General features: G+C 50.1%; 1 protein-coding gene across 2 annotated transcripts in view; it reads left to right on the forward strand.

Annotated features, from left to right (window-relative positions):
* Nucleotides 1-4,685: 4,685 nt before the first annotated feature.
* Nucleotides 4,686-15,182, forward strand: part of Mmd2 (monocyte to macrophage differentiation associated 2) — a 45,421-nt gene continuing 34,924 nt past the window's right edge. Inside the window, exon 1 of one of the 2 annotated variants that reach the window (XM_032886894.1) lies at nucleotides 4,686-4,912. In XM_032886894.1, coding sequence (XP_032742785.1) covers nucleotides 4,863-4,912 — 50 coding nt within the window. In that variant the 5' untranslated portion in view covers nucleotides 4,686-4,862. Of the gene's footprint in view, nucleotides 4,913-6,737; nucleotides 6,759-15,182 lie in introns of those variants that run through there. The other variant, XM_032886895.1, reaches the window with a different exon arrangement.

The raw sequence follows: 15,182 nt of genomic DNA on the forward strand, positions 1-15,182 counted from the left end.
CACTGAGCCACACCCCAGCCCCTCACTGGGGGATTCTAGGAGGGGCTCTACCACTGAGCCACACCCCAGCCCCTTACTGGGGATTCTAGGCAGGGGCTCTACCACTGAGCCACACCCCAGCCCCTCACTGGGGGATTCTAGGCAGGGGCTCTACCACTGAGCCACGCCCTAGCCCCTCACTGGGGGATTCTAGGCAGGGGCTCTACTACTGAGCCACAATCCAGTCCCTCACTGGGGGATTCTAGGCAGTGACTTTACCACTGAAGCAGAATTCCTCTTCCAGTGTTCCAGTGTCCCTTTGTTAGTAAATGCATGGGTGGTATATGTAAGTCCTGGGTTCATTTTCCAACACTGTGAAAGTATAAAAAAGAAAAGGAAAGGAGGAGAGAAGGGAAGGAGGGAGGGGAGTGGTAAGGAACTATGAAGAAGTCAATTTGGTGGTTTAGAGTCCTTCTGATGTACACAGGACAGATCTGTGATCCTCCAGCTTCTCTCCTTGTGGCTGACCACCCTACCAGCTACCTCCTCCACCTTCTCCCTCCAGCATAGCCCAACCCCCACTCTGGAGCAAGAGTCAGGCCCTTTGTTGCCATAACAACCACATCCCAGCAGTAAAAATAGTAACTTATTTTTTATTCAACTTCTTTAGCTGTTGGAGGTGGAAATATCCACTTCTAGACTTAACGTTTTATTCCAGGGGTCTCCTAGTGGTTTCTACGGGCCCATTGTCAAGACCTACTTGAAAGTGGGTAGCGGTGAGGTGGGCAAACAGCCTAGGCCAAGGAGGAGGGCGCAGCCTTGGAGAGGTCTGATCTGAGCCTCCTAGGAACTCTGCCTACCAGTGACCGCCTGAGATCTTACTTGGACTCTGTGGGAAGCAAGGTGATTCGAGAGGGTCAGGCCATGTCAGGTGAGACCTGAGTTGAGGCTGAGAGCTGGGGCAGAGATAATGCTGGGAGACAGATAGGCAGGAGTCAATGCTTCTGATAGAGAGACTTGGACCTGCGGGTTAGCACAGGGCTGTGCGATGTGGGGCTTATCTCTCTCTGTTTCTATTTGGGTTTTGTCTCCTAGAGGTCAGTAGAAGTTAGTAGTGTTTCTGGGGGTGATGTCGGACAGTGAGGCCAGGGTACAGAGAGATTTAAACGCATGTAGCCTGTGCCCATGAGCCATGTCCTTCAGAAATGTTTTGGTCTCTCCGAATTCCAAAATCTCCCATTCATACCATACCCATACTGGCCTCACAACCCCAGCTCACTTTGTTGTGTGTGAACACACTTGTCCACACGGAAGCCACGGGTCAAGATCGAGTGTCTTCTTCTGTTGCTTTCCGTCTTTTTTCAAAGGTTTATTTATTTATTTTTTTATTTCATACTATCAGTGTCTTCCCTGCATGTATGTATGTGCTCTGTAGGCATGTCTAGTGTCCACAGAGGCTGGAAGAGGGTAACAGATCCCCTGAAACTGGAGCTAAGCGTGGTGTTTAGCTGTCATGTGGGTGCTAGGAACCAAACCTGGCCCTCCACAAGAACAGCAAGCACTCTTAATCATGGAGCGGTCTCTGGTCTGCTACCTAATTCTTTGAGACAAAGTTTCTCCTCAGATCTGGAACTTACCAACTGGCTGTCTGGCCAGAAACTCCCGGGATCCAACTGTCTCTGTGTCCCTAGAACTGTGGTTAGAGATACATGTCCCGGGGTTGAGGATTTAGCTCAGTGGTAGAGCGCTTGCCTAGCAAGCGCAAAGCCCTGGGTTCGGTCCCCAGCTCCAAAAAATAGAAAAGAAAAAAAAAAGAGATACATGTCCCTGCACCCAGATTATATGCGGGTGCTGGGGATTTGAACTCAAGCCCTCATGCTTGCATGGCAAGAACTTTGCTCGTTAAATTGTCTCCCCACTGGGGTTGGGGATTTAGCTCAGTGGTAGAGCGCTTGCCTAGCAAGCGCAAGGCCCTGGGTTCAGTCCCCAGCTCCGAAAAAAAGAAAAATGAAAAAAAAAATTGTCTCCCCAGCCCCCCATTGTGGGTTCCCTCCTCCTGCTCCTTTTCCTCCTCTATCACTACCTTTCTCTCTCTCCCCCCCTCCTCCCCTTCCCCCCTCCTCTGTCGCTGTCATCTTCTTACCGTGCAGTTCAGGTTACCCTCGAACTCAAGATCCTCTTGGTTCGGCTCTGAATTCTGGAATTATAGGTTTTAACCACCATACCTGGCTTTGTCACTCAATTTTACCAGGAGTTGCAATTAAGTCTACAACCAATTAGGATACATAAATATAAATAATAACCTTCTAACCGTTCCTTCTGCCTTTTTTCTCTCTTTCTTTTCTTTTTCTCTCTTTCTCTCCCCTTCCCCCCAGTTTTAAGAGGGTTTTTCCGTGCAGCCCTGGCTGTCCTAGAACTTACTCTGTAGATCAGGCTATCTCCTTAAACCCGGAGATCTGCCTAGCTCTGCCTCCCAAGTGCTGGGATTAAAGGCATAGACCACCACTACCTGGCCTTCTGCCTTATTTTTAAAATTAATTTTTAAAGTTAGCATAAAGAGTAATTAGTTTAATTGTGACATTTTTGTTAATTCTTTCCCCTCCTTGTGTACTAGCAACTGAATTCAGGGTCTCACATGTTAGGCAGACTTTCTACTTATAAGCCACGCCCCTAGGCCCTCATTGGGGGATTCCAGGTAGGGGCTGCACCACTGAGCCACGCCCCCGGCCCCTCACTGGGGGATTCTAGGCAGGGGCTCTACCACTGAGCTTCATTCCCAGCCTCTCACTGGGGGATTCTAGGCAATGCTCTACTGGAGTAATACGCCCCGCTCTCTTTTGATTTCTTGACATAAGATTTTGCTAAATTGTCCTAGCTGGCCTTAAAATATCCTGGCTGCCTTTGTATCCCAAGTGCTAGGATGCCCATGTTAGATGTGTTGAATTTCTAAGCCAGCATCTAAGGCTGGTCAGTCTTATCATTTAAGCACCCTAGGGTCCCCCCTTTCGCCTTTTCCTTTAGCATCCTCATGATCCACAGCCTTCTTCCCAGGTACTGCCGTCCTGCCACAATCCCCTCCGGACCGTCTCTCTGTAACCCTCTGGCTTTGCCCACCCCACCCCCACCCCGGCCTAGCATTAGGAAGGCAGAGGTGGACCAGGCAGCCTTCTATCAGTTTGTTTCTAGTTCTGGCTCCCTTGACACAGAGGGTGTGGGTGGCGTTTTCTTAGTATTCCACGGGACATGAACAAACATTGTTCTAACAAGAAGCAGAGCAAGGCCACTTGGGAGGCCCAGCTCCCAGCCACTTGGGAGGCTGAAGATAGGAGGATCAAAAGTTCAAGGTCAGCTATGGAGTGGGTTCAAGGCCAGCTTGAGCAAGTTAGCCAGACTATCTGAAAATAAAAGAGAAAAGGAGACCAGAGATGTAGCCTATAAAGCATCTGCCTAGCATGTACTGTGGCCTGGATTCAGTCTCTAGCATTGGGTAAAAATAAGCAAATCAAGAGAACCAGGAAGCTGTGGAGGGGGAAGCCATGGATGGAGGGGGAGAGGACTTCTCGTCAACCTGGGGGCCAACCTGGTCAACTTGCATCTATGGTCAAGAAGCAGAGAGATGCTGGGCTGTGGTACCTTTAATCCCAGCATTGAGGCACAGGCAGGTAGATCTCTGAGTTCAAGGGCAGCTTGGTCTACATAGCAAATTCCAGGGCAGCCAAGGCTACACAGAGAAACCCTGTCTCAAAAAACAAAACCACCAGGGCCACCATTGAAAAGAATCCAGGAGACAGGAATGCTGGCATTAAGTTCACAATATTTCTTTTATTTCGGGCCGGCCCCCAGCCCAGGGATTGGTCCAGCCACATTTAGCATTGGCCTTCCTACCTTAACCCAACCAATAAGATCCTTCACAGACATGCCCAGAGGTGGAAAGTCAACAATGGTAGCTATCATAAACCTCAAAGACCATCTTGCCTCCTGCAGCTCCCTCTACTTGCTGCTCATCCAGAGGATTGGAGTTCGACTCCCAGCACCCACTTCAGTTGCCTCACAACTGCCATTAACTCCCACCCCTGGGGACCCACACTTCAGACCCCCTTGTACTAACATGCACATAGCCACACCCCTCTGCCCCGTGCGCGTACGTATACACACATAAAATAAAAATAAATCTTTCAAAATATTAAAATGCAATAAAGTAATAATAAAAAGAAAGCTCGAGTTTGAAAATATGAGACTAGACTTGTGGCTGCAGATTCTGAACATGCTGGAATGTCCCTATTTTGGTACTGGGATGGGGACGGGGATGGGGGTGGAGGCGGGGGTGGAATGGGGGTGGCGGTGGTGGAGCAAGATGGTTCCTAGAGTCACAGAGTCCTAGATGGTAGGGAGGATTCAGGGCTGACAGGTTTCTCAGGGGTGCACAGGACTAAGAGCCCTCAACAAGTAAACTGAGGGTGCCACAAGGTTCTGTCCCCAGGCGTCCCCGGTGGCTTTGCGGTGCTGCCGGGATGGCAATGGTAACAGAGCAGTTCAGTCTAGTCCAAACTGTGTTCTGCTGGCTAGAACAGCGATGAGGTGGAGGGGACACAGGGAGAAGCTAGCAGGAGGGAGGGGACCTCCCAGCCGGGCGATTGGCAGCGTGCGCCCGAGTCCCCCCCATATCCCGCCCCCGCCCCGCCCCCGACACCATCTGCTCAGGATTTGCGATCGGGAGACTCCAGGCTCGGGGGCTCGGGGCTCCGGAGGCAGCTGATCGGGTCTGCTCCGGGCTCTGGAGCTGCCCGAGGATCCGACACCCTTCCAACCTGCTGCGCCTCCCGAAGCGGCTCCCGGTGTTCCCGCGTCCCAGCCCCGGGCCGGGCGCTGATGGAACCGCGGCGATGTTCACTCTGGCCAGGTTGCTGGATTTCCAGAAAACCAAATACGCAAGGTGAGCAGCGGGTCTGGGGGTGATAGACAGGGGCCAGGCCGCTGAGACTCCTCTTTTCCGTCCCCACTGTCTAGAGAACTGGGCTGAATTCACAGACCCCACTGCCTGGATCTAGAACGACCCAGTGTCGTCTTCCTAACGGAGTGGTAATTGTTACCCCGCTTTTGCGCACAGCGCAGCGAATTCTCCGTGTTTCCTTTTTCCCCTGGGCGAGGCGCTTTTTTCGTCCAGAGCTCAGTTTCCACATTTGCGACACGGTGAACGGTGACAGTCCCCACCACTCGGGACCACAGGAGGATTATATGAGATGATCCTTAGAAAGCACTTCGCGATGCCAGCAGGGCGGGGGAACTGCTCCATCCCTGTGGAGCTCTCTGGGATCCTACCTAAGCCCCGATTTCCTTTTTTGTTTTCTGTTTTGTTTGAGTCAGGTCTCACTGTGGTAGACCAGGCTGTCCTTTGACCTCGAAGAGCTCTATCTAGCTCTGAGTACTAGTTCTTCTTTTCCTGTTTTGGAGACAGTCTTGCTCCGTACCCTAGGCTGGCCTTGATCTCACTGTGTAGCCCAGGCTGGTCTTGAACTTAATTCTTCAGTCTTACCCCCCTGAATGCTGAAATTAGGGCTGTGTGTTCCCATACCTCACAAGAGTATATTTTAGTTAACATTTTGTATACTTGATTCCCATCTGAACACATTAGTTGTGTTATTTTGCATTCTTTTTTTTTTAATATGAAGTTTTCATTATCTGGTGTGCATTTTGATATGGTTGCCTTGAATACTAATAGTAATAATAATTATTATTATTAATATTAATAATATTGTATATGGGCTGTGTGCCACAGCACACATAGGGAGGTCAGACAATGTGCGGAATTGATTATTTCCTTCTAACTATATGTGAATTCCAGGGATTGAACCCTGGTCTCCAGGCTTTTGGGATAAGCTCCTTGACCTGCTGAGCCATCTTGTCCTGCCTTCCATGCCTCCCCCCCACTCCCCCACCCCGCCCCCAAACTCCTTTTTGAGACAATGTCTCATTCCATAACCCCGGCTTCTCTGAAACTCACTATGTGGCCCAGGTCAGCCTTACAGGCCACAGTCCTTTGGCCTCAGGTTGAGATAACAAGTGTGGGCCGCCCTGCCTGGCTGCACGTGGTTGCCTCTGTGGAGAGGTCGGCCTTTGAGAAGGGATCAAGTCTTAGGGGATGTAGCTGTTTCACTTGAGTGAGTGCTAGCTCTCAGAGATGGGATTAGTTCTCTCCAGAGCTGGTTGTAGTGCAGTGAGGCTGCCGCTCCAAGCTTGCCACGTCTCTGCACACCTGCAGATTTACTGCCCTTGAACTGAAGCCAGCAATGGACTTGGATGTTCCAGTCTCTAGAGCCTCTATTCTGTGGATCCTAAACTGGCCTCTAACTCCCAGCTTGGGGTGGTCTCAAATTCCTGATCTGCCCAAGTGCTGGGTTAGGTGCAAACCACCACACCCAGTTTATGAAACATTGAGGACTGAACCCAGTGCATGGTAGACTAGCATACTGAGCTACTCCCCCAGCCCAAGAACTTCTAATTCTTTCAGCTAGCAGGTCTCGGGTCTTCTGTTCCAGCAACAGAACACAGATGTAGGGGCTGGCAAGAGAGCTCAGTTGGCCGGGCGCTTGCTGCTCAGTAATGAGGGCCTGAGTTGGAACCCAGACCCTCACGATAGAAAGCCAGATGCGGTGACATCCTTGTGATCCTGGTGCCAGGGAGGTGGAGACAAGTGGATCCCCGGAGCTTGCTGGCCATCCAGCCTTGAACACTCAGACAGGTTCCAGGTCCCAGTGAGAGATCCCTGTCTCAAAAACAAGGTTGGTATCCCCCCCAGGAACAGCTACCCTCTGGCCTCCTTGTAGACATGTGCACACATGTGTATGTGTATATACCGACTTCCACGAACATGTATGTATGCCTCCTCCACACACACAAAGATAATGGACAGACTAGGTAAGGTCGGAGAAGGAACACTGGGTGTTTCTTCTTTCTACCAATGTTATCATCTCCCCTTCGTTCCTTCATTCATTCCTTCCTCTTTCCTTCCTTCCTCTTTCCTTCCTCCCTCCCTCCTTCCTTCCTTCATTCCTTCCTCCCTCCCTCCTTCCTTCCTTCTTTCCTTCCTTCCTCCCTCCCCTCCCTCCTTCCTTCCTCCCTCCCTCCTTCCTTCCTCCTTCCTCCCTTCCTTCCTTCTTTCCTTCCTTCCTCCTTCCTTCCTTCCTCTTTCCTTCCTTCCTCTTTCCTTCCTCCCTCCCTCCTTCCTCCCTCCCTCCTTCCTCCCTCCCTCCTTCCTCCCTCTTTCCTTCCTTCCTTCTTTCCTTCCTTCCTCTTTCCTTCCTTCCTTCTTTCCTTCCTTCGTTCCTTCCTTCCTTTGTTCCTTCCTTCGTTCCTTCTTCCTTCTTTCCTTCCTTCCTCTCTTTCTTGTTCTGATATCAGGAGGTGCTGGGAGAAGAAGTCTTGGGTCCTTTTATTTGTCATGGTGTTTTATTACATTTACACGTGTGGGCGCGTGTGTGCCACAACATCTATGTTCAGGTCATAAAACAACATGAGGATGTCTACTCTCTCCTTCCACCATGTGGGTAACAGGGATTAAACTTGGATTGTTGGGGTTAGCAACAAATGCCTCTACCCACTGGGCCATCTTGTTGGTCCTGGCTTTGAAGTCCTAAGTGATTGATAGCAGAGACAGGAGGGGCTTCATTTCTTTGATGATTTTTTTTTTTTTTTTTAGTCTTCTGGTCTGTCCAGATGATAAAACCTGTCTTATATTTGATATACAATTTTTAATTTGGTTCACAGTTGGGTGAATCCTGAAGTTCAGTTCTTAGACTTCGTTTTGTTTTCGAGACAAGGTCTTACTATGGAGACGAGGCAGACCTTGGACTTACAGAGATCTGCCTGCTTCTGTCTCCTGAGTGCTGGGACAAAAGTCTTACACCCATGCCCTGCGGTCAGCACGTTTGCTCTTACTGTCACCGACAAAGTCTTCTCCCTGAGACAGTCTCAGCTTTGAGCTTCATTCCTGGGACGGAGGCTTCTTTGGAAATGTTCACAGAAGTCTATGTCATGTGACCATATGACTAAGGCTCCTTCTGTGACATTATAGCTTCATGTTGGCTCAGTTCAGACATGGCGACCGGGGGCTTTACTTTGAGAGTCATTAGCTGACTGGAACCTGTAACAAGCTGTGGCATCTTGCTCCCACTTTGAACTTTTTTTGGCCTTTTTTTTTTTTTTTTTTTTTATGGAGCTGGGGACCGAACCCAGGACCTTGCGCTTGCTAGGCAAGCGCTCTACCACTGAGCTAAATCCCCAGCCCGATGCCTCCTCTCCTTTAAGCTTAAGCTCCAAGCTTACTGGCCTGCAGATATGTTGATGCGTGCATGCATGCTTGTTAAGCAAAGCCTTTGGGAATCCACCCACAGCCATAGCTTGTAGGGACACTGATTCATGGCAGAGAAGGCACAGAGGCGAGAGATTGAGCAACCAGGGACGAAACAGTTGACCCAAAGGACGAACATGATGGGAAGAGAAGATTGACTTCCTCCAAGTTGCTCTCTGGCCTCTCTACATGCATAGTGCAACAAGTGTAGCCCTCACCCCCTCCCACACAAATAAACCTAAAAGGACCCCAACTAACCCATAGGCCAACTTGACCTGTATCGTCCTTGTCTTTTAATAATTGTTTGCAGATTCAGGAGGCTGAGGGAGGAGAATTGTGAGTTTAAGGCTAGCCTGGGCTCAGTTGTGAGCCCCCATGTCAAACAACAGAACAAAGCAATGCAAATCCAAACCAAAGCAACTTGTTCCCAACTCCAGTTTAGCATTCATCTAAAAGTCCCTGTCACGCTTACATACTGATTTATTTTGTTATCTCCGGCTTGGGGGGTGTTGGGAAAATTCCGCTTCTGGAATTGCCTCTGGGCTCATCTGTAAAGTGGTGCTCAGGGGGATTGTTCTCTGACCTGTACGACCCATTGTTGGCTCTGGGCATGAGCAGGCAGGTCACATGGTTCCCAAGTTCTAGGTCATATCCACGTGCTGCCCAGTGTGCAGTGACCAGGTCAAATGGCCCCCCGAGTGGAGTGTTCGAACAGGACTTGGAATTCCTCCTAAGACCACACAGAGACAAAGATAGGGTCCCGGCTTGTCCTACGGAGGGGCCCATGGGAAGGCTTGAGCCGGAGTTTAACTCTGCCCTCACCGTGCTGTTCTGCCTGTTAGTGGGGCTCTTAGAAGAGATTGGTAGCCTCTCTGTGGCTCTTACTGCCTCCTCGGTGTCTTCCAAAACATTAAGATATGGACTGGAGTGTGGGTTACTGGGTAGAGTTCTGGCCTGGCCCTCATTAAGCCTTGGGTTCCAGACACAGCACTGCATAAACTGAATGGTGTGGCTCACGCCTGCAATCCCAGCACTTGAGGGGTGGAGGCAGGTGGATCAGAGGATCAGAGCCACCGATGGCTATTGTATATTGAGTTTGAGGTCAGCATGGGTTTCGTGAGGCTCTGCTTCGACACACACAAACAAACACATTGGGGACACTCATGCTCCAGCTAGCATGTGGCACTGTGGAAGGCTTTACGTTCTAGAATGGATTTCAACCTGATGACAAGCGGGCCAGCTTCTGTGTTGTCCGATATGAAAACAAGTGCTGCCAAGTGTTGGTCACTGTATTTGTGTGTGTGTGTGTGTGTGTGTGTGTGTGTGTGTGCACTCTATGCATCTCCAGCCTCCGGTTTCCATTTCATTCTGTGGTGCTCGACCATAGAAACTACACACTCACCTTTCTCATTCACGCATTCCTGGGGGCAGGATGGAGGTCTAGGAGCCTGCGTGCACACCCCAAGTGTGAAGGTCAGAGGTCAGCTTGTAGTGCTGGTCTTCTGGTGCCCTCTACTTTTTATTTGACTCAGGGTCTCTGTGGGTCTTAGGTTTTGCCAAGTAGGCCAGCAGGCTAGCCTTTCCTCAGACTGCCAGGCATCCAGTTATCTCTGAATTTCATCTCATTGTCCTTGCTCCTGACTTTCATTGTGGGTTCTGGTGATCAAAACCTAAGTCCTCCCGTGTGTGCACCAAGGACTTTACTGACTGAGCCACCCCTCCAGCTCTTTTTGAATTTTGAGGCCGGGTCTCCCTAAACTGTCCATGGTGACTCAGATTTTATTCTGTAGCCTAGGTTAGTCTTGAACATTCATTCAGCTGTCCCGTGTCAGCCTTCACAGTGACTGGAGGGACAGATCTGAGCCTCTGGGCTCTGCTAAGGGTTGGTTGTCACTGCTGTTTATAGACTGCCTATTTCCAGAGTGGCTTCCATGTAACTTGTAGAACGTTGAGGTCAGTGGGGCCCTCTGAGAAATCCTTTCTTCTTGGGAGGCTGTGGGGCCTTTCAGCTGGTTTCTGCCGGTCTGGAGAGAGGGTGATGGAGGTGGAGGTCACTTGCTTGACTTCCTATGTTATGGCAGATGGCCCTGCGCAGGGTTTCTGAGGATTTGGATGAGAGGCACTCAGTCATTTGTCAACATCACCCTTGCCAGCCGGCTTGCTGTGGGAGACATTGTTTTCCTGTTTGTGGGCATGAGCGGATACTTGCCTGTGTGCGTGTGTGGACACACATGCGTCACAGCACAATTGCGGAGGCCGGAGGACAACCTTATGTGTCCAACCATCTCCTGTGCCTTGTTTGCCACTGGGAACACCAGTTGCTCTCAGGTCTCCTGTCTTGGCCTCCTGTGAAAGTATCTTTTAGTCGTCTGAAGTATCTGTCATCTCCAAGGCTCACTGCCACGGTCTGCTAACCTAGGCCCAGGCTTCTAGCCCCCGTACAATCTTGTCTAGGTCTAGAATGTTGTCAGCTGCGGCTGAGACTTGCTGCTGAATAAGCTCACCCGTCCCATTTCTTTCCGAGCTCTGGCTGACTGGTTCAGCTCAGCTGTTCTAGCTCAAATTTCTCTCCAAGCTGACTGACTCAGTCTTGCTTCTCTTGGCTTCTGAATTGCTCTGCCTGGCCTCATGTTGGCAATCTGTTCTAATCTTCTGGCCCGTTCTCTCTTCAACCCATTTTTGTAAAACTCTCCCAGTAAAGCAGACAAGTTCCTCTCTCTCTCCTTTGCCCTTCTCCTCTCTCTCTCTCTCTCTCTCTCTCTCTCTCTCTCTCTCTCTCTCTCTCTCTTTTCTATTCTTTTTTTCGGAGCTGGGGACCGAACCCAGGGCCTTGCGCTTGCTAGGCAAGTGCTCTACCACTGAGCTAAATCCCCAACCCCTGCCCTGCTCTCTTAAATAGCTTTCCTCTTCCTTCTCCTGAGAGTTGGGCATAGCCTATTCTGTCAGATCTTTCTCTAATTTGTCACTTCTTCTGCCACTCGAGAAGACATCACTTTCAAACATGGGTGCTTCCTTCTACAAACTAACTTTATTCTGTGGTCCATCCAGGGGGATTAAAAGTGTGTGCTAAGAGCTGAGCCATTCTGTGACACAATTTCGGGGTTCATAGCGTGAGCGAATATCCCACAACATCCCTCCATCTCGCAGAGATAGTGCTGAGACTACAGATGTGTGCCACTGCGCCCAGCTTTAGGTGGGCTCTTGGGATCAGAACCTGGGTCCTCATGCTTGCAAGGCAGATGCTTTACCCACTGAGCCATCTCCCCAGCCTTGGTATATATTTGAAAACCCCCATTTGGTTTGCCTAAGCCACTGCTTCGGCTGTCTGCTCCCCCGGGCGGTACCTCACACCCACGCCAAGCAACAACAGTGGCAGCACCAACCGTGGGAAGAATAATGGTCCCCTGCAGCAGAGCGTCCCCCAGATTTACTCCCTGTGAGTCAAAAGGGGTTCCGAGTCAGGTTTGGAGCCGCCCTGACTCCCCGCACTTGGGTGGGAATTGGAGAGGCTCTCAGAACACGCAGTCTGCAGGTCCCCCTCCTTCGTTCACACCGCCTGGCATCTCCTGCTGTCCCATGCATTCATTCACCGCCTCGCACCTTCATTTCTTCTTCCGTTGGCCAGACATTTGTGGGCTGCGGCAAGGATATAGACAGGGAGCTGCACACTGTAAGCCTTGATATTTTATTATATATATATATATAATATATATATATATATATTTTTTTTTGAGGCAGCATCTTGCAGGCTGACCTGGAAATCTTCATCTACTGACTTTGTAGCTGGGGTGACAGCTCGGTACTACCATGCTCTGCTGATTAACTCCCTTTTTCTTGATGTCACTGTACCCAAATTATCCTGCTATTTGTATTCACACACACACACACACACACACACACACACACACACACACACACACACACACACTTGTCTTCCTTAAATTTGAGTTTTGACAGCCCCGACTTGAAGCCCTGCTGTCAGATAAAACAGCACAAGCCACCTGTGGCTACGTTATTTTAAACAGAACAGTTGAATTAAGTAAAATCAGTAAGTCTGAGTCTCAGCGACCTTGGGCACATTTTCAGGGCACGGGATGCTTGCGGCTGGAGGATTCTGTTCTGCACAGCAGGGATCTAAAACACAGCCACACAAACACAAAGGCTGTGTTCCCTTCTTCAGAGACGTCTCTTGGAGAGAGCAAGAGCCTATAGCAGTAAGATACACAATGTAAAGCTCAATGTGCGCCTTCACCCCAGTACTCGGGAGCCTGAGGCAGGAGGATTGCCCATTGGAGGTAAGCTTGGGGCTACACAGTGAAACTTTGTCTCAAAAAGGCAAGGGATGGGCCTCATGCATATTAGACAAGTGCTCTACCAATGAGCTCTATTTCCAAGCAGTGACAAAAGAATTGAAATAAGATGATTTGTTGTACTAATTAATATCAATTAATCTCAGTGGGAAAGGGTTTCTACCCAGCCTTTGATCATTCAGTTCCCAGATAACACACACATATAATAAGCCTTCAATCAGCACTCCCGCTGGGCAGACGTCTGCCCTTTCTGCTATGACATCTACTTCCCTGCCAACAAGGCCAAGCTATGACTCTGCTGTGTTCTGTCTGGGCCGCTCTTAACTCCAATTGACCGGCCCTCATGGCCATGTTTTCACGACTCGCCTACCCCGTGGCATCTTCTCCCCTCTCCGCCTTCTCTCTTTGTCCCGTCATGGTTCCTCTCTGACCCCAAGCCCTGGAACCGAAACCCCAACTGTCTCTCTTCTGCCCAGCTGTAGGCTGTAGGCGTCTTTATTCACCAGCCAGGGATAACTTGGGGGTCAAGATCGTGTAGCATCACTTGGGTCTACGTGAGAAAGTCCTTGTCCTTGGGGGCAGCCAGGGACAATATTTAGCTTCACAATACATTGCAACAGCCCAAACCTCAACGATGATTTTTTCTTTGATAATATGATTGGATTTTAGAAAATGGAGCAACTCTACCCAGAGTTCTAAGCCTTAGTTGATGCTGTGAAGAAGGGGTTAGATCAGAAGTGGACCCGATGCCATTCACAAGCCCTGGGCACTCCTTTTGGAAGGACTTAGGCTCTGTGAGTGCTGAGGATGGGTTGAGAGGGGAAGGAGGGTGGGGTCTCCATCCCTGGGGCTTCCGGAGGTTGATACCTTCTCAGACGAGGGCCCTGTGACAGTCAGGGCACCTAGGTAGGATAAGAGTCTGTCACATAGGCTAGTCTGTCTTTTCAGTGTGTGCGTGCACGTGTGTGCGCGTATGTTTGTGTGTGCAGCTGCATGGTCAAGTGTGTGACCTTGTCTGACTTTTTGAGACAGTTTCTCTCATTGAACCTGAAACTCACTGTTTTTTGTTACACTGACTGATCAGTGAGCTCCAGGACCTGTGTGTTTCCACCTTCCCTAGGACTGGTTTCACAGGCATAAACGGCTTCAGGCAGTTTTTTATGTGGGTGCTGGGGATTTGAACTCAGGTCCTCATGCTTACATGACCAACAGCTTACCCACTGATAATAGCCCCCAGACCTGTGCCATCTTAACAATTACAAAGTGGGGGAGAGGAAAAGTGGAGGGAGGAGAGGGAAGGGGGGGAAGGGGAGGGAGGGGAGGGGAAGGGGGAGGGAGGGAGGGGAAGAAGGGAGGGGAGGGGGAAGAAGGAGGGAAGGGGGGAGGGGAGGGGGGGAGGGGGGAAGGGAGGGGGAGGAGGGAGGGGAGGAGGGGGAGGAGAGGGAAACATACATGTGCTTCTGTTCTTTCTTTGTACCATTTTGTTCCTTTTGAGGTAGGACTTAGCTCCTGCTGTTTCTGTCACTGTGCTGAGAATACAGGTTATCTGGCTGTCACAGACGACTGGACAGTTCTGTCTCTACCTCCCATCCACTTCAGGAGTGCTGGGATTACATATTTGAACCACCATATCCATCCATGTTTGTTTGTTTTTAAGGTGGGTTCCAGAGATCAAACTCAGGTGGTCAGGCTTACACAGCAAACACTTCTATGCCTGGAGCCATCACCCCAGCTCTATCGTAACCATTTTTAACTGCAGAATTCAGTGGCATTATGCACTACGTTGCCACCTGCTTCCAGAACTTTCTGTCTTCTGTATAGGAAACTTTGTAGCCGTTAAATGTTGACTCTCGTTCATCGCCTCAGCCTCTAGCTCCCATCATTCTCTCTGTCTCCCCACAAGTCCCCTCACTCTGGAGTCCAGGCTGGTCTCTTAACCCTTTGGCCTCTGCCTCCAAAGTCCTGGGATCACAAGTGTGCACCACCACACTCACTCTGTTTCTCTACGGTTTTAACTACCCCTCTCTCATAGAAGTGGGATCGCTCAGACTCTATAACTGACCTGTGTACATGTAGTTCTTGTCAGCATTGCCTGCCCTTTAAAAGCCAGAGCGGTAGTCTACTGTGGATCTGCACATGCAGCTATCTTTCGTTTGCAGCAGTAGGCACATGGACCCAGAGACGTGGAGAAGCTCTTCCTGGGCCTGCCTGGTGTCAGTTGACGGTAGTGTTTAGGACTACTAGCAGGCTGTGTTAATGATGCAGGTCACATCTCCAGTGACTTCCAATACTCAAGGACCCTTGAATATCTGTGCCAGCGACAGCTGGTCCCCTGTACCCGTATTCACAATGCCCTCCACGAACTGGTAACTTAGGTGTTCAAGGAAAACTATGCCATGCTTATAGCACGACCTCTGACCCCTCCTGTTGTCCCTGCTCCTCTTTCTCCTCTCACACTTGTGTATTTTGAGACAGGGTTTCATGTACCCCAGGCTAGCCACATACTCATCATACAGCTGAGGAGGACATTAAGATCTTGATCTAAC

This window comes from Rattus rattus, chromosome 16 (assembly GCF_011064425.1).
Source record: "Rattus rattus isolate New Zealand chromosome 16, Rrattus_CSIRO_v1, whole genome shotgun sequence".
Lineage (NCBI taxonomy): Eukaryota > Metazoa > Chordata > Mammalia > Rodentia > Muridae > Rattus > Rattus rattus.